The sequence below is a fragment of the Seriola aureovittata genome, chromosome 20, assembly GCF_021018895.1.
Source record: "Seriola aureovittata isolate HTS-2021-v1 ecotype China chromosome 20, ASM2101889v1, whole genome shotgun sequence".
NCBI lineage: Eukaryota > Metazoa > Chordata > Actinopteri > Carangiformes > Carangidae > Seriola > Seriola aureovittata.
In genome coordinates, this window is record NC_079383.1 from 2,901,215 (window position 1) to 2,926,865 (window position 25,651).

A 25,651-nucleotide genomic window follows, 5' to 3' on the forward strand; every position below is an offset into this window, starting at 1 on the left:
ATAAGGAATAAAAAGCCATAGTATAATAAGCCATAAAAATGCCAAAAAACCTCAAGGTACAATATGGCATAAAAATTTCAAAAAATATAATAGTATATTAAGGCATTAAAGGTCACAAAAACATCATATAATGGTAAGGCATGAAATTAAATAGTATAATAAGGCATAAAAATGCCAAAAAAACTTCATAGTATGTTATGGCATAAAAATGTCAAAAAACGTCATAGTATAGTATGACATAAAACATCAAAAAATATAATAGTATATTAAGGCAGTAAAGGTCACAAAAACATCATATAATGTCAAGGCATGAAATTAAATAGTATCATAAGGCATAAAAATGCCAATAAATGTGATAATAAAGTATGGCATAAAAATGTCAAAAAACATCATAGTATATTAAGGCATAAAATGTCACAAAAACATCATGGTATGGTAAGGAATAGAACGACATAGTATAGTAAGGCATAAAAATGCCAATAAACGTGATAATAAAGTATGGCATGAAAATGTCAAAAAACGTCATAGTATAGTATGGCATAAAACATCAAAAAACATAATAGTATATTAAGGCATTAAAGGTCATGAAAACATCATAGAATGGTAAGGAATCAAATGAAATATTATTGTAAGGCATAGTATGGTAAGGAATAGAACAACATAGTATATTAAGGCATGAAAATGCAAATAAATGTCATAATATAGTATTGCATAAAAAGGCCAATAAACGTCATAGTATAGAATGGCAGAAAACAACAAAAAACATCATAGTATATTAAGGCATGAAAAATCATAAAAACATCATAGTATGGTCAGGAATAGAACGACATAGTATAGTAAGACATAAAAATGCCAATAAACGTCTTATTAAAGTATGGCATAAAAATGTCAAAAAACGTCATGGTATATTAAGTCATAAAAGGTCATAAAAACGTCATAGTATGGTAAGGAATAGAACTTAATAGTATGGTATGGCATAAAAATGTCAAAAAACACCATAGTATAGTATGGCAGAAAACAACAAAAAAAACATCATAGTATAGTAAGGCATAAAATGTCATAAAAACATCATAGTATGGTAAGGAATAGAACGACATAGTATAGTAAGGCATAAAAATGCCAATAAATGTCTTAGTATAGTATGGCAGAAAACAACAAAAAATATAATATTATATTAAGGCATTAAAGGTCATAGAAACATCATAGAATTGTAAGGCATCAAATGAAATAGTACAGTAAGGCATAAAAACGTCATGATCAGCCATGGATTTAAAAAATTTTGCATAGATGGAGAGGCCTAAAAATCACCTGGTTCAAGGTAAGACAGCTCAGTGTGAGTATTCATGTTAATGAATACTCTGTCACTGCTGTAAACGTTTCACAGGATATAAAGAATGCATGATAAACATCAGCTCCTCTAATATAATGAGGATCTCAGTGTGGTGGTCGGTAGCTGTTAACCATCATTAAATTGGATACATGGTGAAGACGCCATCTTTGTGTTTTGCCCAGGGTTGATGGAAGACCTGGATAAGTGTGTTAATACAGTAATTACAATACGATGAGAAAGGGCTTCAGATTGTCCAGTTTCTCTGAAACACTTGATTACTGATGATTCTAATAACCACAACAGATGTATGAGTTTATTTGTTGATTCAGTTATTTATAGGCGTCTGAATAGAGGTATGAAAATGGTAAGTGGGTCCATGATGTATGGGGCCCAAATGTTTTGTGCAACCCCTTTTTTGGATTAGCATGCTAATTCTGAGCTAGAATCATTGCATTAAATCCTATTCAAGCCTTAAAAGCTGAAATACTGACTTAAAACTGAAGAAGAAAATAAATAGACAGAATCAACTGGACATAAAAAGTCTGACATTTAAAACCCATTTTGTCATGATATATAAGTAGATTATCTACAAACTCATGGTAGCTTTTCCTTTCTTGCCTTCTCTTTCAGGCCCCACTAGAGGTCAGCTTTTGTCTTTGTTTCTACACACATAACTTCCTATGAATTCAGACTTTGCTCTATAGCATCTTGGTTCATGTTTTCATGTAATCCAACCCTGAGATGGCAGTTGCCAACATCCATTACAGTAGAGTGGAATATTACATAATGAAGAAAGTATAATGTAACCTAATAAGGGAAGTCATTATAGACGTTCTTCCCGACACACAACAGCAGGAAAAGCACAGGCGCAACTAATAATATTAATAAAGCCATTTAGGGGTCCCAGCTCTAGGGGCCTGGGTGTTGTGGCTCTGAGTCGTCATAAGTGTTAAAGTTGCACCTGTGCTTCTGCTGCTATAACGCAAAAAAGTCAATGCAGAAAAACATAAGAAAGTTAAACGCAAATGAGAGTTTTAGTCCATTTTATTTCATGTTTAATAATCACATCACTAATTAACAAGTAATCACAATAAACACTTTTTTTCCAAACCAAAACATAAAATTCAAATTAATGAAAAAAGAAAAAAAAGAAGAAAAAAAAAACACAAAAAAAAAAACAATGAGGAGGCTCTGCAAATGACATAGTAAGTCTACCTAACACATCCCATTGTTTTTCAGCATGCTCTGCAGGTAAAGAAGGTGTTTATTAGCTAGTGTTACACTTACATGTCTGGTATGAGTACAGTAGCAGTACATGAAGCTCTACAATGCTCCTTGGATCGATTACTGGGGAGCATTAATTACACAAGCCAAAACCTGGCAGCTACACTTAAGTCTTCTTAACTGCAAACAAGGATGTGTTAGGGTCTCGGTGTGTGTGACTCTCCAGGGCAGGTTGCTGCTCTTGAGTGCAATATGTAGCAGCCAATATATATTGATATGCAGTACTCCCAAATTACAGGCCTATACACTGACCTCTAAACTTAGTGCCTGCTTGAGCAAGAAATTCCCCACGTCTACTGTGATGGACAATATCGTGATTCTGGTGCATTAGCTTCAGTCGCATTCATCTTATCATATGAAACTACAGAGGTCACTGTATCCTGAAACTTTACGAGATAATCAGAACATAATTTTCATCTCTTAAGACTGGTGTTCATGGGCATGATTTATTAGTGTGTACGCATAAATGTGCACTACAAATTTTGTTAAAATAGTCTTGAATTAATTAAGCTAATTTCTAAATCAATCTGCTCTTACAGCACCGTAAATAAAACCTGTTCCTATGAGATTTTAAAGACTTTGTGTTGTATTTGGGTTTCAAATCTCACATCCTTGGAGAAAGTCCACATCGCAGTTTGTGAAACCGGCTGTCACAAATCAAAAGTATAACCCCTTTCAGCCATGACTGCACAACCGTCATGAGGCTATAGGAACACAACGATAAATACATATACAAAAGTGTTGCGTCTTTAGTACAATATATCTCAAAAGACATTCTTTCACTTCAGTGGCCTCTTTCCAATGAAAAAGGCCGGACTTTTCAATTTGCCATACTAATAGTCAGAATAATAGTCATAATAGTCATGATAAAACTTCCTCCCCTTAAAATCATTAAAGGTACATGGACATAAAAGCTGTTCTGAACAACCTTGAAACCCCCCACCCACCCATCAACCCCTTGATGCTGTTGCTGATTTGTTCTTGTTTTCAGGGCCATAAAGAGTTCATTGTCAATAAAATATCTATGTACATCCATGTGCAAGCTCAGAAGTAGTGGTAAGTAAAAACCCTGGGGTAAAAGCAAAGCTAAAACATGGCTGTGGACAGGCACGAGGAAAACTTTAGCTAGGTGACAGGTGTGGCACAAACACAACAATTCAACGCTCAACCCTCCGCTGGCAGAAAAGCCGTCACACTTTCTGTCCTTCAGACGACATTCATTGGAATTTATTGCCCATTTCTGTTTTAAAAAAATTATATTTCTTTCTTAGCTTCATTGTTTAATTATATTTTAAGGGATTCCAATGTAGAACAAAAATAATGACTGAATCTGTTAATGACTGAATAGTAAAGGTGATGGCAGTGTAAGTCAGTTTATTGCTCTGTTATTACGCAACAGCTCATTCAAGATTAAGTCAATTAAGATCACTTGTTCAAATAGAGGTATTTTATGTTAATTAAACACCATCACTCAATAACAGTGAGCTCTCTTTGATATATTAAAGCATTAAAGTGCTATTTAGTTGTTGTGTCAAAGCTTCTTTACAAATCATTCTTAAAGTAACAATTTCAATAAAAAAAACCTCAGGAGTGTTTTTGTGGTTTGACGTCATCTAGGGGGCAGTCAATGTAGCAACAGAGTTCAAATCCAATAATCCAAATGATCTGAAGATTTGTTCTAAATTTTTGACAAGTATTTGCCATGATACCCTCTTTAATTTGGACAAGGGCTGATATGTTGTATGCACTGATTATGCAAACAACAAAAACTGTAAGTAACGTTATCTTTGTAAGTTTACATCATTTTTCCTGTTCTTTTTTAATTATTCTTTGATCACATGGTTCTAGATTTACATCAAAATTTTGTCAATTGTTGGCAGGCAATTGACAAAGTTTTACAAATCCCCTGATTCTGTTAAATGAAAGATGAGTCTTATAGAAAAACCCTACTAATTAAAGCTGCACTTCTTTTTATATTACTTTTTTTTTTTTTTATACCAACGATGGATTCATTAACTATGTGTAATATGGAAGGGGTTGCACGTAGTGACAAACCCACAGAGAGTTACGATTCAGTTCTGCAGTTCCTCTTAGCTCCACAGAGCCTTTTAACTTTCAGATCTTTGTTTTGGTTTTTACAGCCAGAAACTTGAGCTGTTTTTGTTCACCCTTACCGCTCTCATCATCATGTTTTCAGATGCAGCAGGTTAATCGTTTTCAGCAAAAAAGTTCAAATAAAGTCACTGTATATTTAAGTAAAACTTAGCAGCTAGCTAGTGAACAGTGATAGGAGATGAAAACAGAGCTAAAAGGACAGTGAATATTGGACTTTCGCCAGGTGGCGAGAAATGTGACTCCAAATGAATGCTAATGTTGACATGATGTGTCTGCTACATGTGTACATAGGCAATTGTTTGCTAATATGTTTACCATATCAACTTTATAAGGTGATAGCATGTCATTGTTGTGTTTACAATTTTTTGTGCTGCCACAAAGAAGATAAAAAATCACTGAATGCAGGTCTAAGGTAATGACCTAAGTGTTGTTTTGGTATCAGTAATAGCTCTAGAACCGCAAACAATACCCAGCCCTTGTTATAACACTATACTTGATGCAGTAATAGCTGGAAAGTGGATAATGAGCAGAATGTAACTGATGTATTAATGAGATAATAGAACTAATAACATCAGAAAATATCGTTTCTGTCTGTTTGTAGTTCATCTCTGTATGTTTGAGCCATGGAGTCACTGTATACAATCTGCACCTCGCTTGGAGCAGTGGAGTTAAATCACGACAGTAAAAGGTGAAAGTGCGACCATGATAAACTAGTTGTCCTTGCTCATCGCCATTACAAGTCGTCATTTGAGTAACAACACATCAACTGACTAGGACTGCCCCAGAGATATACATATGGTGCCAAACCACAACACTTTGAGTCATAATGCACATAGGCTTTCAGCTCTGGGTGTGATATTATATAATCTGGCCATGCACTATAAAGGCAATTAGAGGCAACATTGCTACACGAGAAGAGGATAAAGCCACATCACGTTCCACTGCCAATACTTCCAATGAGAAAAAATGCTGAACACACACTATTAGAGATGCTTTGTGTTCAGCTGAACAACATGCTACCATTACCCTCATAGAAACACCTGAACCTGTGATTACACACAACTACCAGGACAGCTTGATTTACAGATTTTTCATTAAAACAGCAATAGTGTTTTAAATCTGTTTTGCCAACTATGACTCTTCTCTGAGCAGTTTTAGGCATGAGCCTGCATCATCCTCATTAACTTCAGTTTTCAGGTAGGAAGGACAGGAGGCACATACGAGACACGCAGCCGCTCTGACTTCAGAGACATTTCCTCTCTTCCTCGTCTCCCTCTGGTCTGCACACTCAGTTACAGCGTCTCTACTTCAGCTAACATCCTCTATTGCATTTCAAAAAACTTTCAGGTTTCAATATTTGTCATTTGTTATTTTGCAATACATGTAAAAACACACCTTAAATGCATCTTTTTCACCCTAACCCTCAACTCCTCCTTCCTCACTTTCTTCCTCCCTCTGAATATCATCTTTCTCTTCACCATGTGTCTTGGTTTTACAAATCCTGTGCGTGTTTCCAAGATTTTTCTGAGTGCTATCGCTGTATTGCTTATACAGGAAGTAACATAGAATAAATAAATGAAAACCTGTTTTAAAAACAAAATACTAGGAGGAAAGAATGAGAAAACTCAAGAAAGAAAGAAAATAAGATAAGAACAGAACACCAAAGCTCATTTTTACACATGTTTTTGTCACTCAAACACATCATCACAAACACAGAGAAGAAAGAGTTAAACAGCCTAAAATGGTTCAAACAGCCTACTTGTTGTCTAGCTTTTCTGTTTGTCAGCTTGTTTATGGTAAGTGATGGTGACGAGAGAGGAAGTGATGATGAAGATGAACATGAATATGAATTACTATGATGTTATTGAAGCAGAGAGTAAATGGTTACTGGGAACAAACAGCCCCTACAGTCACAAGGGAAAAGAGAAGCTACTGTATGTATGTGTGACAGAAGGTAGGTGAGTCCAGAAGGGTTTCCATGCTGCTCAGGGGACAAATAAACTGATTGCTGCTGCTGTTTGGGGTATTGGAGGAGAGGTCACGCAGGGCCAGAGAGAGCAGAGTCCACCACCAGGCTGTCGGTGAAACCCAATGATTCCAGGTCAGCCAGCTTGAAGAAGACGCAACTGAATATGTGAGGAAACCTTGCCGTCCCCTCGTTTCCCTTCACATAGATTCCCGACAAGGCCCAAGCTTAGTCTATACAGTCACTTCAGCCAAATACAGACGGGTGGGGGTGGCAACGATTGGGGGGGATGATGATGAGCTGAGATGTGAGAGAAGAGGCATGAAGTTGATACTAGAGTGGCAGAACTATCAGATAAGTCAAGACTTTTGATTTAAGATGAGAGGGGCATTCAGAGCTTGATGGGGGGCAAAAAAAGGTCAAGATTCCATTGAGGAGCTGCTGCTGTCCCCCTGGACCTCCACCTGAAGATGCAGCAAGGAGGGGGCAGAGGGGGAGCTGTCAGGGCCCGCAGAAGCCAACGATTCAAATAGGGAGATGCTGCGAGGAGTCGGGTGGTGGTTTTGGTGGTGGTGTAGAGAATAGGAGGAACCGTGTGGATGGGGTCTGTTGTTGTCCTGGGGGGCTGGCCAGGTGACGATGTCGGCGCCATGGTCCGTGCGAGAGCGAGCATTCTCGCGGAAGTTGAGCTTGAAAGACTCAATCTGCAGCAGAAAGGTCGGAAAGAGGAGGGGGAGGGGGGAGAGAAGGGATAAAGAAAATATACAGACAGGAGAAGGTGGGGACGGGGAGGAGATGATGTCGCGGGGGGGTTGAGATGAGAAGGGCAGAGGGATAGCAGAATTAGATGCCTGCAAGATAAGAAGTCAAAAGTGTGATCAGGAGCTTTGGACTGAAGACGACGTGAAAACAGAATAAACAGAGACAGAGCTTCACACTGCAGCCACATCATGACGATCAGTTTTATCTCAGGTAAGGAGAAAAAAGAAACTCCCACACGTTGTTAGTACATTTATTATAGAGTATGCTATGTTTCAGATCACTGGGCATCACTGGCTTTTCCCTGTGCGTCTCCTCCTGGGAATCAAACCCTAAACTCACAGTAGATGAGGCTGGCACACACACAAACTTACTTGTCTCTGGGATGCTTGAGTCCAGAGCCTGGGGCTCCCGGAGGACCTCACTATCACAGGGAGCCCCGTCCTTCAGCCCATTCTCCTGGGCAGCGGGGCTCCCAGCCAACCCTGGCTCGGAGCCTGGGGCTGGGGCCGGGGTGCCACTCAGGGGAGTCCCATTCCCCTCTGTGGTCTCCTGGGCCCCCTCAGCCTAGAAACACATAGCAGGGCGTGTCAATTGGTGGGGATGGGGATGGAACAACCTGGCTCCAAATCTGTATCACTACATTTATTCTGTCTTTTGTTAAAAAGGTTAACCCAAATAATTCAGGAACGGTTTAGTGTTTGTAACTCTAGCGAGACACATGTCTGCTAAAGATCTGGAGCCAGACTCGGGTGGGGAGAGATGGAATTATGAGAAAAATAAAAGTAATAATAACTGATACAACTGATACATAAAACATACAGCTGAATAACTTCACATGCCTAATGAATGCAATGATAGAAAAAGAAATTGCAAAGTGAAACACAGAAGAAAAAGGCAGATGCACAGTGCAAAATGTGTACAAATGGTTTTCCTGAACTAAACTGCCAACGCGTCTGTATGATCTCAAACGGAAATAAAAATGCTTCTACACTGGAGGAATGAAATATAAAATGACATCAAGAGATGCTGCTTCTAGAAACAGGAAAAAAAGCAAATGTCAAAACATATCAGAACAAAACCCAGATAAATACACAGTCAGAGAGGCCTGAATGACTTTATAGTTTACACACAGTTCAACAAACTAGAAAACACCCCCTTTTTCAATCAGTGGATTCATCCAGAAGGTCTAAAGGACAAGGCTGTGTGTTATATGGTATTATGTATTTTTCTTACTATCAATAAATCCCATGAAAAGACCCAAATCAAGAATGTGTTTGTCCATCTCTCAGTCATTTCCCCCTTCCCTGCCCTGTCTGGGGAACTCAGCCACAAGCCCACTGGTTCCTACTGAAGGAGAGAATAAACAGGCTTTTTAAAAAGGGTGGTAGTTTCCTACAACAGCTGGCCACTGTAGTTTTCAGCAAATGTCACTCAAACAAGAGGAAATAGTTTATTTGTTGGGAACTTTTTTTAGTGGCAGGTTAATCCTCATACTGAGTATTTCTAGCAGCAGGAAGGTGTGTGTGAGATTAAGACAGAATAAATTACAGTGTGTGTGTTCATGGTAATGAATGAACATGTCACCTAGTGGAAGAATGTGGTTTCAATGGTGTGTTTTTAATATTTGTGGGGCAACAATGGAGCTCTGTATGATTCAGAGGAATGAGATGTATCAGGCTTTGGACACACACACACACACACACACACACACACACACACACACACACACACACACACACACACACACACACACACACACACACACACACACACACACACACACACACACACACACACACACACACACACACACAATACTTGTTAGTAAGATAAATTCATTGTTGGTTTTAGTCTTTTCATGGGATTGGAAAAGAAAAAAAACACCACTGCTTTACACGAACAAACACCTATCAGCTGGAGATACTGTCCTTCGTCAAGCCTTCACAGCTCAGTAAAAAGACACTGTATGCAGAGTACCACTGTACAAACCAATAAAAGCAAGAATAGAAAAATAACTAATAATGTTTTGGTATAAAGAGATGTTGTTCTAAAGCTCTGCATCAAATCATTCGTAAAAATAGACACTCATCTAAAAGCTCTTTGGGAAAAATAGCTCTCTCACACAGTTTATTATGCGAATGCTATTTTTAATTCTTCCTATGATTATACAGCTTCACTTCGTTGGAGGGTGCAGATGATGAAGGGGCGTGAGGATGAGGATGTGAGTGAAGGATGTGATCACGAAACACAGATGGACTGCCGTAGGCTGAGGGGACAGGTGACATCACATCTGATCGATTTGCAAATTTGCCAAAATTGTTTGTTTTTTTTCGCAAGTTCGCAAGTTCGTTCCACAAAAGTACCCAGCCCGTAACTTAAATCTCCAAACGTGTTGGACAGAGCTGAGCTTCCGGGACTATTTCACAAGAGAAGGACAAAGAGTCAGGAGGAAGGAGACCGGTTGCGGGGTGGAGGGTTTGAGATGTTTCAGGTCGCTGCAGATGGCTTATGACGGGCTGTCAACATCATCAGTGACTGTAGCTTGAAGCCACTCAGGATCTTTTTTGTGTCGTTATGAACACAGTGGCGGAACGAGACGAGCATGACAAGCCTGAAACTATTTTCTCCTCACACTGTACACAAATATTTCCCTGACACATTTTATATATTAACATGCACACACACGGGGAATGAAGGAACTGAGTCAGCAGCAGTGTCCTTCAGACAACCATTGTCTAACGACCACTCTCACAGCGTTAAATGGTTCAATGAAAGGTATCAAAAGCATCTCTGCAATACAGTCTAAGAAGAACCTTTTTTTTTTGGTAGTTTAAGCCCAGACCAAGGTGTTTGAGTGCTGCACAAAGTATGATCTTAATTAAAAGTTTCAAGTCTGATACACCTGAAGGAACCTGTAACCACACCCTCAGCATACTGTCTGCATCACTGCAGCTGTGTGAGAACTTTAACCACTGGAGGTCAGTGATATTCAGCCAGTATTAAACACCAATTAATAATTTAATCATTATTTGTCATTTTATTTTACTGATTCTTATTGTGAGTATTGTGGTTCTATATGAACAGACTTCTTTCTGCCAAAGTGTTTTTTCTGGGATCTTCTCATACTGTTTTGAAGCAGATTAGCTGAGTGTGTAAGCATTAAACATTTCATAAATAAAAGCTAAACATGTTTTTTTACAGTTATTAGTAGCTCATTTAGTCATTAATGTTTAATGTAATTTGAGAACATCTCAATCTTTGAAACAAAGTTTTCAGGGGCTTTTGCTCTTTATAAAGCCGAGCTATTACATTACTAAAGGCCAGAATTCCTTAAAGTATTTCCAGGCTTGGGAATCATGAACAGTCAGGCAGTTTACAAAAACACTGTAGCATTCAACATACAAACAGCCACTGTAGAAGTACTGTACACACAGAGCATGCTTAAACTGTGAATGTTTAAACTAAATAACGCTGTAGTAAACTGCTTTCATGTGGACACTCTCGCTAAACTGCATTTTATGTTTATAATAATGGAGGTGAGTCATGCAATGCACACTTTGTTGCCATCGCTCCTAACTCAACTACGTGCCACTATCAGTAAACCACAGTTAGCATTGGACACGACTCTTTAACACTTTGTCCATTATGACTGTTTCTAAGGAGTGAATCTGAATTCTGACTTTGCTAATTTACTGTGAAACCTGAAGCATCTTCATTGTGACGAGCTGGCTCATAGAGAGAGAGAGAGAGAGAGAGAGAGAGAGAGTGCCCTGCTATAAACAACAGTTTGTAGTTTACAGACAGAGGAACAGTGTGCATACACGTGACATCATCTCACCTTGATGTTTCCTCCACCAGGTGAATGGCTCACGTTGTCCATGGAGCCCACTTTGGACTGAGCCTTTTCCCTAAAGTTCACTTTGTGGGACTCGATCTTCACGACCCCGCCACCTGCAGCACACATGGGCGATCAGTCTGACGATCATGCACAAGCTTGCGCTGTCAGCAGCATGTGCAGAGTGGACACAGCTTCTACACACATCCTTCTTCACCGTTACTACTAACAACAGTGTTAATACAGTAGTGTCACAACATGTCCCAGCTCACCAGGCTTGTGCTTGATGTTGTCCTTGGAGCCGCACTTTGACGTCACCTTGCTCAAATCCACCTTCTTGTTGAGGATCTGCACCTGTCAAACGTCACACAAGCTGTTTTTATAAACAGTGTTAAAAAAAAAGGTGGGATCAAGGGTTAAAGGACATACTGGCATGAGCGTCCCTTGATAGTTGATTTCATTTAATTTCTTAAATATATATATATTTTTGAGTCTTATTTACACCTTGAATTATCACCATCAGAGGATTAGTGGTGATCACAAAAGACAAGGAGTTGTATCTTGCCACTTCCTCCATCCTGTGGCAATAACCCACCGACCGACACGGAGAATTCAAATTGCAGCTTCAAGATCATGACACATGCGTCCAGAGGTTTCATCACAATTGCATTACAATACCTTCCTGGAGTGAAATAATTTGGTGCCTGTGCTGCAAAGATGGCAGGGTAAAAAATTCAGACACCAAAAGAAGAAGCTCAGGACAGAACAATCACACATCCCAAGTTCACCTCTCTGTGGTGATGCTGTCCTCACAGAACCGTCCAATCAGAGGCCAGCGCCGTTTGTTTGCTTGACTGGTGTTTAGTAAGTTAGTGACAGGGCAGGACAACACAGGAAGAGTTTAAGGAAGCAAGGGAGTGTGAAGCAGGTTGTGGGTAAGGGCTGATACGTTCGGCTTGCTAGCATGCTGTCCAATAACTCGCCATTCGAACGTTGAACTCCAAGAGCAGCGTTTTGTGTTGGCGGCCATAAGTAGCTCGAGTTTCAGAGAAGAGCTGAAAGTACAATTTTTCGCCTTGGTTCTGTTGTTCTTCCTAGTTTGATTCAAATTGTTCGACTAATCGGCCGTTGCATATGAACTCTGGTCATGGGCCAGACAGTACTTACATTCCCTCCACCAGGAACATGCTTCATATTGTCCTTGGAGCCCAAGCGTGAGGTGACGTGGCTGAAGTCCAGCTTTTTGGAGACTACCTGAACCTATATGGACACAGCATAGCAGCAAGAGGGGAGAGGAAAGCAGAGGAGGGGACAGGGACACCATGAGAGGAAGTGAAAGGAGAGAAGAGCAGCAGGGAGGAGAAGAAAAAAAGAACAAAAGAGAGGAGAGTAAAAAGAAGAGAGTAAAGGAGAAGTCACCATCACAGGTAGGGTTAGAAAAGAAAGGACAGAGGGAGGGAGCAAGGTTCACCTGGGAAAAATGGCCAACTATTTGACGTGTGCTCGCTATCAACTGCTGCAGTTAAGCCGGCCTAAATGAGAAATATCGCTTGTGTTGCCATTTGAAAAGTACCAGTGATGAGGAGACGGAAGATATCCGAATACTGTTTTACCCAAGACCTGAGAAAAGTGAAGGAACCTATTCTATGAAGCACACACATGCACGACACATAACACAACATATAAACATGTGTCCCTGCTCAGGTTAATACAGTGGAGTCTCACAGAATGTGTTTAATGGAGACAGAGTACATGTTTATGAGCACACTTTAATGAAACACAAATATAACACACAAGGTTTTGTACCCAAGTTAATTGTTAATAAAAATTAAATTGCACATTTCTTCAATAAAAAAAAGGCACACACTCACTCGCACACACTCACAGGTTCGTCAGCTGTGGGCCACAGCCCATTTCACACAGCAAGGTTAACCAGCAGGAGTCATTATGGAAGGGACAAGAACATATTCCCTCAATGGCTTCCCACAAAGTGAACACTGCCTGTTCTGTTTGATGGGGAAGCACCACAGCTGACGGACTGACCCCGAGTCTCTGCAGTGGTGGGACGATGCTTTCCTGCTTGCACCGACCAGTTAACCCCCATGCAAGGGACTTCCTAGTGTGTGTGGGTTGCTCATTACCTGGCAGGATGCCACTATGCTAGGAACGATTTGCTAACTTTACTTCAGAAATTAGATTCCTACTACAGAATAAAACACTGGTAAGAGACAAATATATCAAATAATCTTTCAAACTACTACAAACTATTTTCCCAGCCAAAAATCTGAAGATTATTTAAAATATACTATGTTTTGATTGTTTTCAGCCATAAACCCATGTCTTTTATTAAGACTGATTTTAATAAATTGACACTGCATTACCACAAAAGAATTACACAGATGTATCCTTTAACCGTGTATTTTGTAATTCTGTTATTGTACAATGTTTATCATGTCACTTTAAAATCTAAGACACAAAGTCTAAGGTCTCTGCAGTGGCTGTGAATACCTCGAAGGCCTGCAGGTAACAACACCATGACAGATATGTATATGGTATATGAAGATGAACACACAGAGGAGCTTCAGCTACAGGTTTCTACCACCGGAACCGCTTCACATCCCAGAATTAACTGAAGCAAAAACCTCTCCCTTTTGGCTCACTAACCTCAACATTAATTAATCATGAGGACAGGTTTCCTCATCACACTTTTCAAATTGCATTTCATGTGATACTTTTTTTTTTTTGCCCCCATAGACTCGTCTGCTTTCATGGGGAGTAAATTGTGTTCATGTCCCCTGCTTGAAAAACCATACTATAGAGGTCATTCAAAACAACTTAGATTGCTAAGTAGAGAAGCCAAAATAACTATTTATTATTTATGTATTTATGACTTTAAATTCTCCAGAGACACGAGTGAATCATAAAAGATGAGCGCATAAATATGCTTTTATTACTAAAAAGCCTGTGGCTACTAATTCTCAGGCAGGCTTTTGCCCTTAGTTTTTCAATTTCATAAAACCCAACAAAAAATATGACGAGTGGTAAAAATGAATTTAAAAACACAGAGAGGGGCAGGAAGAGGAGAATGTAGTGGTGGTGTGGGGAGGTGGAGAGGGGAACTCACTTTGCCCTGGCTCGTTTCTTTGGAGGCGACACCCCTGTTCTGAGAGGCAGATGACACCTGGGGAGACAAGCCCACCCCGGGTCAACAACAACAACAACAACACACAAGGAGAAGAGGAGGAGGTGAAAGTGCCAAGAATCGTGTATTAGAAAGAGAGAAGTGGGGTTAAAGGTAAGAGGAAAGGACGGAAGCAAGGACGGGGAGAAATAAAAGAAGTCGAGGATGCAAGGGAGGAAAGTTGGTAATGGTTGGTTGCACAAACATAAGAGGGAGAGAAGGACTTAAAGGATTGTTCTGGCTGCTTGAAACCTGGGTCTAGAAAATGTAGTGGGAAAAAAAAGTCCAACAGGCAACAGTCTGATCATCAACTGAGCAAAGTAGGCGAGGCGGTGGGTCAACCCTTGCCAGTTAATCAGGGCCATACCCTCAAACTGCTGCTGATGATGGGAAAAACTTGTGTTGGACTTCTCAGCAGTTACTTTGGCAAGTACAAAGTTATACAATGTAAAAAAAAAAAGGATTTTAATTGTTAAAAGAGAGAAAGACCAGGGAATCCTTCTACGACACAGGGTTTCTCTGCCGTTTTCTCCCACACACACACATGCTTTTAATGTTTCAACAAAGGTTCTATGAAGCTTGAAGAATGAGTGAAATGGTTGTAAACAAGCAGAAGACTGAGTTAGAGATATGTCACAACTGTCAAAACCAAAGCAAAACACAGAACTGAAAGCAGAAGATTTAAGAGGGTGAGAGCTGTGTAGCTGCCAATGTGGATGTAGTAAGAAAGTTGTATTTTATGCAAACATTAGAGATGCAGGAGGAACTTGAAAAGAAGAGAGTTAGTGAGGAACCACAGGAAGTCAGAGTAACATGTTAGGCCCTCGAGGGGCAGCTGGTCAGAAAACTCAAGCTATCAGAAGTATAGGCACAGGTGTGGAGGTGTGAAGGCTGCAGAAGAAGCCAAAGTAAGACCTACCTTCCCTCCTCCAGGCTGGTGCTTCATGTTGTCTGTAGAGCCAATCTTAGAGCGGGCGTTGCGGATGTCGGGGCCCGGCGCCGTGCCGGGGCGAGCCGTGGTCCTCGTGGTGGCGGTTGTGCTGCTAGTTGTGGTTGAGGAAGCAGCCCGGGGGGCGCGGGGCACCGGGGGCTTCTTCTCTGGTACCGTGCCAGAGGTGGAGGATGGTGTGGCCGGTTTGGCTGCTGTAGTTCGAGTGCGAGAGGCAGCATTGGTGGAACCGGTGCTGCGGGTGGTGGTGGTCTTGGGCTTGGTAGAGTCAGCTGTGAGAGAGAGAGAGTTATTCAGAGTTTTAAAGTGTTTCATAGTTGGAAAAAGCCGACCTGGCTCTGTCAGACAAAACTACAACCTTTTATTTTTACGTCTGTTTCAGATACAACGTGCTAATTATTGAGCTTTAGATGTGTTCATTCTTTCTGGCAGCTTTCAGTCTTTATGCTAAGCTAAGCTAATCACCTCTTGACTCCAGATACATTAATGCACAGATGTGATTGTAGCTTTTTCAAAATTGTTCTATTTTGCAAATGATTTGTCCGCCCACTTGCAATGCCCTCGCAGTCCACCAATGGGTGCCCACACACAGGTTGGGAACCAGTGCTTCAACCTCTGCTTCACTAATGTTCATTGAGTTAAGGACTATGTAGGTTAAGTAGAGGTGTTGGGGACTTGCACTCTAAAGCAACATGATACAAAAATCAAGAAACCCAAAGGTGTTATGTATTCACACGCACGCACGCACGCACGCACGCACGCACGCACGCACGCACACACACACACACACACACACACACACACGATAAACCCGAAGCCAAACCGCAAAGGACATTGTCTGTGATTGACAGTCAGCCCTCACAGATAAATGACATGAGTGCCAGAAAAACACAGCAATGAATGAGGAAAGTGAGTCAGATGGTGACGGACCAGGCACTGGGGATCATCTTTCATTCAGACCTGGTTTAATGTTGAACTTACATAACTCTTCAGGATCTCACTGACAGCACTGTCCTGTTTTTGTAAATCAATGACAGAATCTCAGTATCTCAATTTCTGTATAGAATAACACCGCACTTATTCTTTAACTATAATTTTAAGGGAAACTATTTTGAGTGCAGCAAAGCCTTTATTTAAATCTCCTCCTGTACGAGTGAATACATTTTAGCATCCCTTACCACTGAGGCAGTGCTACACTTGCACCAATAAAAATCTGTCCTTTCACATACATTTTACGATATCAGCTCTTTCTTTAGAGTGCTGAAGCACGCTGGACCACGTGTCCCGCTGTCAATCCTCCCTCAGAGCCTTTGGTATATCCTCAGCTCCTGTTAAGACATGTTTAATTGAAGCAATCCTCCCGCTAGCCTCCATGTTTCTAAAGCGTAATTTGACTTGCCATACGAACCCTGGCAGATTATACAACCCGAGGCTGTATCAGCAGGAGCTGCAAACTCCTGTCAACAGCAAGGGGACGGTAATCCACCGACTGCTGCGGTGAAGGTTTTTAACTCTCTGGGGCCTTTCAGCAATAAAGCCTCGCTCTGTATCTGAGCCTGACCAGCATTGTCATGGTTGGACAGTGTGTGTGTTTGCAGTGTCACACTCCTGCTGACAGCTCTCCTGATGCCAAGATGTAAACTAATCTGTCGACAGGAGCAGAGAAAGAAGGGAGGAAGAAACTGAGAAAGGATTACTGAAGAAGAAAGTGAGGAAGGAAGAAGACGAAGATGTATGGAGAGAGAGCAGCAGCACAGAGGAGGGAGAGCAGCACAGTCCGGGGGTCAGACAGTAGCTGGAGATAATGAAACAATGTCTGCTGTAAAAACTTCCTACCTCACTGTATCCACACAGCTGGGTGATAATTATATTAATCCACTTTAAGTCATTAGTAAGTTTGTCCAAAATTCAAATCTTGAAGCAAATTGTGATTAAAGATGAACTCAAGCTGCACATTTTACACATTTGGCACTTTTGACCAATGTAATGCAATGAGCACATTACACCAGATTTGATTTTACATTATTTAACAGCATAGATTGTACTTATTGTCCAGTACCTGCGAATATCCTTATTATTATTGCCAACTTTACTGCCTAGCCCTGTATTCACAGGTTTTATTTTTATTAAACTGCCTTACATAGTGTGATATTAATGCATAAAACGATTTTATGTGAACCAACTCTTTTTAACTATTTTATATTATTATTTTTCATGTTACAATGTATGTTGTACTTACATGGCAAATCCATTAGAAATAATAATAAATAATAAAATTGAAAGACAGATCATTGTGTTATCAGTTGTTATCTAATCACTTATTCATTTTAAATTGTTTTTTTTTCCTTTCTTCTTATCACTTAACATTAACACTAGGTTTCCATGGAGATGCTCACCTAACCTTTGACTTTTCCCCCTCACCATATATATATTGATATATGTATCACATGATATACGTATAGTGTAAACTGTCCCCAGTAATTTTCATCTGGCTTTGTTTTGTATACTGTCCTGTAGGTTTGTGTGTGTGTGGGGAACAGCAGAGTGTTTCCTCTGGGTGAAGGCAGTACTGTATTTACCTGCAAAGGTCTTCAGAGCGCTGGGCTTCTTCTCCTCTCCTGGCTTGCTGTCTGTCTTTGAGGCTGAAACACAAATGGTGAGTTTACAGTTGTTGCAAAGGACAGAATGTGCGAATGAAGCTCAGAAAAATACTGGAAATACTCAAACATCTGCAACACTACTAGTGTAATTCACCGGTAAATAAACTGAATGCACTGCATTCAGATTCTACATAAAAAACACTGATTATTGTCGTGGAAAATCTTCATACATCATCAAGAACATGTGTGAGCAGGTATGTGTGGGTGTGTGAGTATGTCTGCCGTACCCAGAGGCTTTTTGGCTGCAGTGGTGGCAGTGGTGCGAGTAGACGGTGTCGTGCGCACTGATGTAGTGGTTTTACTGGCTGCTGTGGGAGCAGTTCCATTTTTGGTGGCAGCAGTGGAGCCTGTTTGATTTGAGGTGGCAGTGCTGGCCTTTGGCAGAGAGGGACGCTTCTCTTGAGTTGACTAAGAAGAGGAAGATGCAGAAAAACAAGGGAGACAGGAGGAATTCATGGTAATGTTAGCAAGAGTAAAAGCTACAAATAAATGGAAAACAGTGCACTTTGTCAACAAAACAAATGCCTGCAGCACTATAGTGGGTCATAATATAATTTCCATATGTCCATACGTATGTGCTTTCTTCAGTTCAGACAAATGTTCAATGCTTTCACTGAAAAATTCAGGTCAAAGAATTTGCCCCTATCCACGAAGCATGCGGACTAAAGTCCACGGCGCTCCTCGAGGATTCCTCATTTCATTCAGCAGCATATTTCGCCCCACAACCCAGCTGAGCCATCCTGCAACAAGCTGGCCCAGCCGGACTGAGTCACGCTGCAGCCCACGACACCTAGAGGCTAAACAGTGGCTGCTCTTTTGATCGGCTGCGGAGTCAGACTAGCTGCAGTTAAGGAGGCGTCCGAAAGAGGGGGAGAGAAGACGGAAAGACATGGCACAGGCCAATCACTGAATTAATAGATCATAATAACTGACACTGATCTCAGCTGGAAAGGTTGTACATTAATAGGAAAAGTTGGCCCACACATCATTACTGCTACTAGCTAGTCTGGACTGGAGGGGTGCAACATAAAAAAGCCTCCAGCAGGAATAGAACTGCAGGGAAAATTAACAAAAAATGTGCCTTATAACGTTTCTTTAACCACTTTCTAGTAAGATGCTCTTTATGAAGGCTTTTTATAGGCTGTAAGAGCTTTTGACCAGGAACTTTAGGGACTTCTAACCCACGTAGGCTTAAAAGTTTAGACTGAAAGTTCAATCTTGACCTTGAAAACAGTAGTTGATAGAGCAAAGCCAAAGAAGATCGTGTGACAGCACTGAAAGCTCCAGAACAGGGACTAAATGGACATTGTAATGACATTATTTTGATCAAATACTACTGTATTTCCAGGTTGGGTTGGGCTGTAAAAATCCCTTTATCCCCCTCCAGCATAAACCTGCGAAGTTAAATTTAGGAACGCTTTATTAACATTAGAATAGCAACCAAAATAATGTTAGTTAATTAATTAATTCATAGCTTCAGTATTAGCTTATAGCTGCTCTATAAAGCATTTGTACATGATTTATTAACTATTAATAAAAGCTAGTAGGAACAGGATACTTGATTAGTGAGTGGGACCATTTCTTTCTTCCTGAGTCGAGCCAAATTTTTATGTGACAGCGACAGCAGCTCCTGTGGGCTCCGTCTTCATTAAATACACTGCACTGACTCCCTCACTGGGGACAACAGCTTTTGTTTTCTTACATCCCCAGCTTGTAGCCTTCCTTCATATGCAGCTTGTACCCTAGCCGACCCTGAAACTGTACTCATCAGAGTGTTATAATACACCACTGTGACCCTGTGCATGCTAACAGGCACAGAGACCAGATGGCCAAATTCTTTGACCAAGGGGAAAACAGATGAGCTTGACATTTTAGATTTTGAATACCTTCAAACTTAACTCAGACCCATATACACGAGGAGTTTTATCTAAACCCATCTCCTAAATGTCCTGCTACAGTTTGCTTCTGTTTGAGACACTTCCAGGAGACTCGTATGGACCTTTCAGCATCTAAGACGCTGGAGTGTCTGTTAAATCCTTTGTGCATCCAGGTGCGTCGTTCCGTGTAACTGAGCATTCAGCAGCCTTTGACAGCTGACACTTACCTTGGGTTTGACATCTCGTGCAGTGGTTGTGGCTGATGACGAGGGGCGGCTGGTAGAAGTGGTGGAGGGCCGCTTTGGGCCCACAGTGGTTGTGGATGGTGCCTTTGCTGTGGTTGTTTTTTTGTCTGAGGTGGAGGTGGCAGTGGAGGGTGTGGGGCGCTTAGTATGGGCTGCGGGCAGACCACCGCTAGCGGCCGCAGAGCTTGGCCGCATTTTGGCAGCGGTGCTCGGTTTGGTCGCCCCGGCAGCAGGCTGTGATGCAGGATCAGAACGTACAGGATGCATGGAGGGCAAAAATAAGGAGGGAAAGCAAAGGAAATGGAGAAAAGAAAAAATAAGGACAATGGATGATAACGGCAGCAGGGTTAAGCAGCACAAGCAGGAACTTAATCGTAAATAATATGATAAAAAAATGATGTGCTAAAAATAATAATTAGAATCATATCTGTTGTGAATTCAACAGTATGACTGTAAATAGCTCTGGTCAAGGTGTTTTGCACTGAACATACACACTAGATATAAACAAAGCAGTGGCAGAAGCATCAGCAGCATGCATGAGGAATCACTTCCTGTTACTTCAAATTAAACATGTGATGCAACTCTTGTCAAGTATACCACACTTTATTCCCCAAATGTTTTCAGCTTCCGTCAGCTTTACAAGAGAAATGTAAATGACCACAAGTTATTTTTGTCATTCCAACAAAAATAAATACAGTTCAAAGGAGATATAATCTAACTAGGATGTAAAAACTGACAGACAGGTGAATGTAACACAAACAAGCAATATGTGTTTATATATTGGTGTATTCCTATAGGGAGTGTGCTTAGTGCTGGACGACGGGTTAGATGTGTTGAGGTCGACAGTGTAGCTGTTATGAGATGGAAAGGATTTGTATAGTGTGTTTTGAAGGAGGGTAAATGTTGTTGCTGTTTTTATCTATTTATGATTAAAGACTACATATCTTACTTTGTAAAATATTTTGAATAGATGGTTGTAATGTTGCATTCATGGGAAATCATCAGTGTTTGGAATAAATGCTGTATTTAATGTTTTTTAGTAATGAGTAGTGTAAGGGATATAAAATATAAAATTTAGTAATCACATTACATTACATCAACATTGTGGGGGATCGACCAAGAGTCAGAAGGAGGGTTGATATTCATTTTGTCTCTCACCAGGACTGAGCTGCTGAAGTTCAGAGTCGAGCTTCACTGTGGGCTCAGGACTCATGGTGCAGTCGCTGGAGTTGAACTCGCTGGTTATGATCAGTAAATGCCTCCACGTTACAGGCTGTTGTCAAACCACCACGACAGCTTTCCATTTCTACATGTGTTAAATACGGTAGTCTTGACGTGTGTGTGTGTGTGTGTGTGTGTGTGTTCGTGTGTGGAGTCGCTGGAGCTCCTTCGATGTATTGTTACGAATGTATTATGATGACTAATGTAAAAATGAATGCTGTCGAGTAATTAGCAAATCAATGTCATTGTTTTGTCGATGAGTGAAATGAAAATGACTGAAAACTTTCACATAACTTGTCCATTACTGTGATTTACACTTCTCTTGTAAAGTCAATTGATGAATTGATGGATCTAACTATATATCAGTGGTTCTCAAACTGGGGGCCCCCCCCCCCCCCCCCCGGGGGGTCACAGAGCCTCTGCAGGGGGATGTGTCGACAACCAGGGGAAAATGACTGATAAAAATTGTGGGTGGGTGAGTGGTGGTGGGGGTTGTCAGCTTCAGAAGAGGGGAGAGTTTGAGAACCGCTGCTGTATATTAACAAAACTGGAAACAATTTCCACCCTGATGAACAAACCATTTACTCAAAAAAGTTTGGTATACTGGAGCGAGAGTTGAGTGAGATGTTAGAACTTCATCCCACTCTGGTCCGGACCTTCTGTCTTAAAATAAAATTAAAACTCATTCTGACTCATCACCTTCAATAAAGAAAGCCTATAACTTACCTTGATTTTCATGCTGGAAACGAGTCTGTGCTGTAATGTCTGACAACATAACACAGTGATCTGGGTTGTAGAAACATCACAATCCTTGTACCTTGTGATAAATCCTACCTTGGCCTTCTTGTCTGCAGCTGCCAGGTCCTTGCTGGGAGTTGCGCTGCTTCCATTCGCCGCAGGTTTTGCTTTTTTGGCCTTCTCTCCTCCCTCTGGCTTCGCTGCCTTGTCCTTCTTGTCATCCTTTTTCTCAGCAGTCTTTTTCTCAGCCGGCATTTTCTCCTGCTTCTCCTCCTTCTCGTTCTTCTGCGTGGGTTTTTCGGCGGGCTTCTCGGACGGTTTCTCCATCTCGGCCTCTTTCTCGGTCTTCTTGGCTGTATCTGCATCGGCCTTTTCTTTCTTGGGTTCTTCCACCTCTGCCGTCACCTTCGTCTCGGTGTCGGCCTTCTTCTCCAGCTTGTCATGATTGGTATCGAGGTTGATGGGTGTTGGCTGTTGCTCTGGGGTCTTCTCCACTTTCTCAATGTGCTGCTCTTTGCTGTCCTTCATCTCTGGTTTCTCTGGTGTCTCAGTGTTTTTGTTCTCTGGTTTTTCTTCCACCTTGGACTTTTCATTTTTGTCCATCTTTTCCACGTTCTCTGCTTTCTCAGCTTTGTTCTCTACTTTCTCTGTCTTCTCCACTTTGTCTGTCTTGTCCAGTTTCTCTGGTGATTCTTCTGCCTTGTTCATTTTATCCTCTTTTTCTCCCTTCTGCTGCATTGACTCTTCTTTCTCCATCCATTTTTCTTTCCCCTTTTCTGCCTCCTTCTTTATCTCCTCCACCTTTTCTGCCTCTTTCTTTATCTCCTCCACCTTTTCTGCCTCCTTCTTTATCTCCTCCACCTTTTCTGCCGGTTTGTCTGCCTCCTTCACTTTTTCTGTCACTTTCTCCTCTTTAACTTTTTCAGCCTCTTTCCCCTCTTTCTCTTTCCCTTTTTCTGCTGCTTTCTCCTTCTCCTTTTCTTTTTCTTTTTCCTCTTTTACCTTCTCCACTTCTTTCTCCTTCTCTTTCTCTGTGTCTTTCTGCTTTTCCTTCTCTGTCTCTTTCTCCACCTTAGCAGGAGTCTCCGGGATTACGAATTCAACCTTGACGCTCTTCTGCTCAGCTTTGTCCACAGGGCTGAAGGGGTCCACCTTCTTGACATTATCCTCCACCTTTTCCTCCTTCTTGTCTGCCTTCTCCATCTTGTCTGACTTTACTGGAAAAAAACAAACAAAAATAAAGGTTTCAATAAGAAATCACAGACTTTTATAACAGTAGCAGCTGTCATTATATCATAGATCATAGATAATAGGCATCTTATCCAATAACAACACACACAGTTACCAGAGGCAGGTAGCCACAACAGCAACCTCCAGCTCAGTTCACCCGAAACACAGGAACTCATCGGTGTCCAATCCAAAACTCTCACACATATCTCAGATGAACCAATAACCATCATGAACTTATTTTAATTATTCTGCAAACATGTAAGAAAAACACTCAAAGAAGAATATTAATTCACACCACATCAATGTTTTTTCTGCCGTTACTAAAGAAATTCAAAGTGAAGTTTTCTACAGCCATAACTGGAACTATATTCAGTCTATGGATGAGTTATGAGAGATGTGCTGTGCCCCTGGGCGCAGGCACATAAAAGGCCCCCGCACCAGCTCTTTGCTTTTTCAGCATCACTGTGCAGCTTCAACAAAACTGTAAAAACTGCTGCATGTGAGATTCACTATTCTGTTCACACTGGAGGACAAGAGAGGCTGTTTGACCTCTTCCAGCCACCGTAGTTCCACGATGACACTTTTCTACACAGATGAGACTAAATACTAAATACAGCCACAGATTTCAGTTGCTTTACTAGTTGTAATTGTGGTGCATTGTAGCCTGAAAACAAAGGGGAGAAATTAAGAGCAAAAATATTGTTGCATCAGATTCAGTATGAAATAACAAACTTATGATCTAAGGGGCAGGTAAGCTCATATCTGACACATCACATCCGGCCAAAGAGCAGTGACACCTCACAATGCCATGACTAGTATTTATTGTGTGATATGTCATATGTTTGCTTATGTGCAAAGCTGCTGACGGTGTGTATCGACTCTGGTTGTGTGAGGCGAAGAGAGGAAGTGTAAATTCATATTTATCTCAAAACTGAAGAAATGCAAAATAAGGTAAGCAGGAGATATAAATCTGCTCTCATTGGGCACGATCTCCATCATCCAGACAAATGCAGGAGGAAACAGTGTGAGATAGAAAAGGTATCTGTTCTCTCCCTCACAGTCTTAATCTCCTCCTTCATGCATTTGACAGATCATCCCTCTGTACAAATCTACTCGTGTTGTTCTACATCTGTCCTGTATCCTCTCCGCTTCCTATCACTCCATCATCACAGCCTCCAGGAGCCAGAGCTGTTACTTCAACTTATGTTGTGTTTCTATTCTGAGGCACTTTCCTTTTGATATTTTCACATTTGTTCTTCACCGTTGGTTTTTTAAAAGTAACAGACCAATGCAGTTGAAAAGTTCCAGCCTGTCATGTCATCCTCTCCTCATCTGTCCTGACCAATCTCTGCAGTCCTATATCATCTGATAAGGCAGAAATTGTTTATGATGAAAACAGATCTCTTCCTGGTAAACAGCTCGGGCTACCATAACAAGGGAGGATGTAAACAGTGTGGACAGAAAGATAGAAAACAGAAGAGAAATAGGAGACAGACCAAATCTCTTTCTGAAATGTCTGTTAAGACAAACTGCTCCTGACGTCTTAAATCAGTGTAAGGAACATTTTCGTTTCGGCAGTATCAACACTTACACACTCGCTGAGATATTCCTACAGCAGAATTATAGTCTGATGGTTTTTTAGATCCAAACTGCAATCAATGGAATAATGAGGAAACTTAATACATGAGACTGACTTAGTAAATTTGGAATATTTCACAACTGGTCTGCAGACCAAGAACTGGGAATCTGGATGATGTTCATTCACTTAAACTAAAATATCCTGCGACATAAACAAGAACAAAAGAAGATTCTTCTCTCTTGTCGACTGACTGAAGGAATCTATGTGCATCGTCTGACCTCAGGTGATGATAACCTAACGACGGGGCGAGCTGCTGACTCATGCTGTGGTCCACATTAGAGGCTGGATCCTCTGATGTCCACATGTTTAAAATGAATATCCAATAATGGATTCAGTTCTGTCGACCAAAGATACACTGAACCTGCTCTCCAGGTGCTTGAGGATAGAAGCTACAGTGTGTCTCCATTGTCTGTCCATCACACAGACCCCTGTGATGTGAAGAATAAAGATTTGCTCCATGAACAAGGACATGCTTTTATCTCTCCCATTATTCTTTGCCTTACTTACTTCTATCTGATGGATAATCATACTCTGAGTTCTCGACCCAGATTTATTGTGCTTTGGGGGATGTAAACAGGAAGTATAATGTTGCCATGGATTCAGTGAGTTGTTAGCTATT

The 25,651-nt window shown here is 41.0% G+C and overlaps 1 protein-coding gene across 9 annotated transcripts in view; it reads right to left on the reverse strand.

Moving 5' to 3' along the window:
* Window positions 1–2,356: 2,356 nt before the first annotated feature.
* LOC130161342 (microtubule-associated protein 4) overlaps window positions 2,357–25,651 on the reverse strand; it is a 115,195-nt gene continuing 91,900 nt past the window's right edge. For 4 of the 9 annotated variants that reach the window (XM_056364579.1, XM_056364576.1, XM_056364577.1 and 1 more), the window contains 11 exons: window positions 22,260–23,380; window positions 20,187–20,438; window positions 18,310–18,490; window positions 18,002–18,064; window positions 15,393–15,694; window positions 14,417–14,473; window positions 12,460–12,552; window positions 11,565–11,646; window positions 11,296–11,408; window positions 7,829–8,021; window positions 7,412–7,546 (listed from right to left, as the gene is read on the reverse strand). In XM_056364579.1, coding sequence (XP_056220554.1) covers window positions 7,539–7,546; window positions 7,829–8,021; window positions 11,296–11,408; window positions 11,565–11,646; window positions 12,460–12,552; window positions 14,417–14,473; window positions 15,393–15,694; window positions 18,002–18,064; window positions 18,310–18,490; window positions 20,187–20,438; window positions 22,260–23,380 — 2,465 coding nt within the window. In that variant the 3' untranslated portion in view covers window positions 7,412–7,538. The other 5 variants (XM_056364575.1, XM_056364581.1, XM_056364582.1 and 2 more) reach the window with 5 other exon arrangements.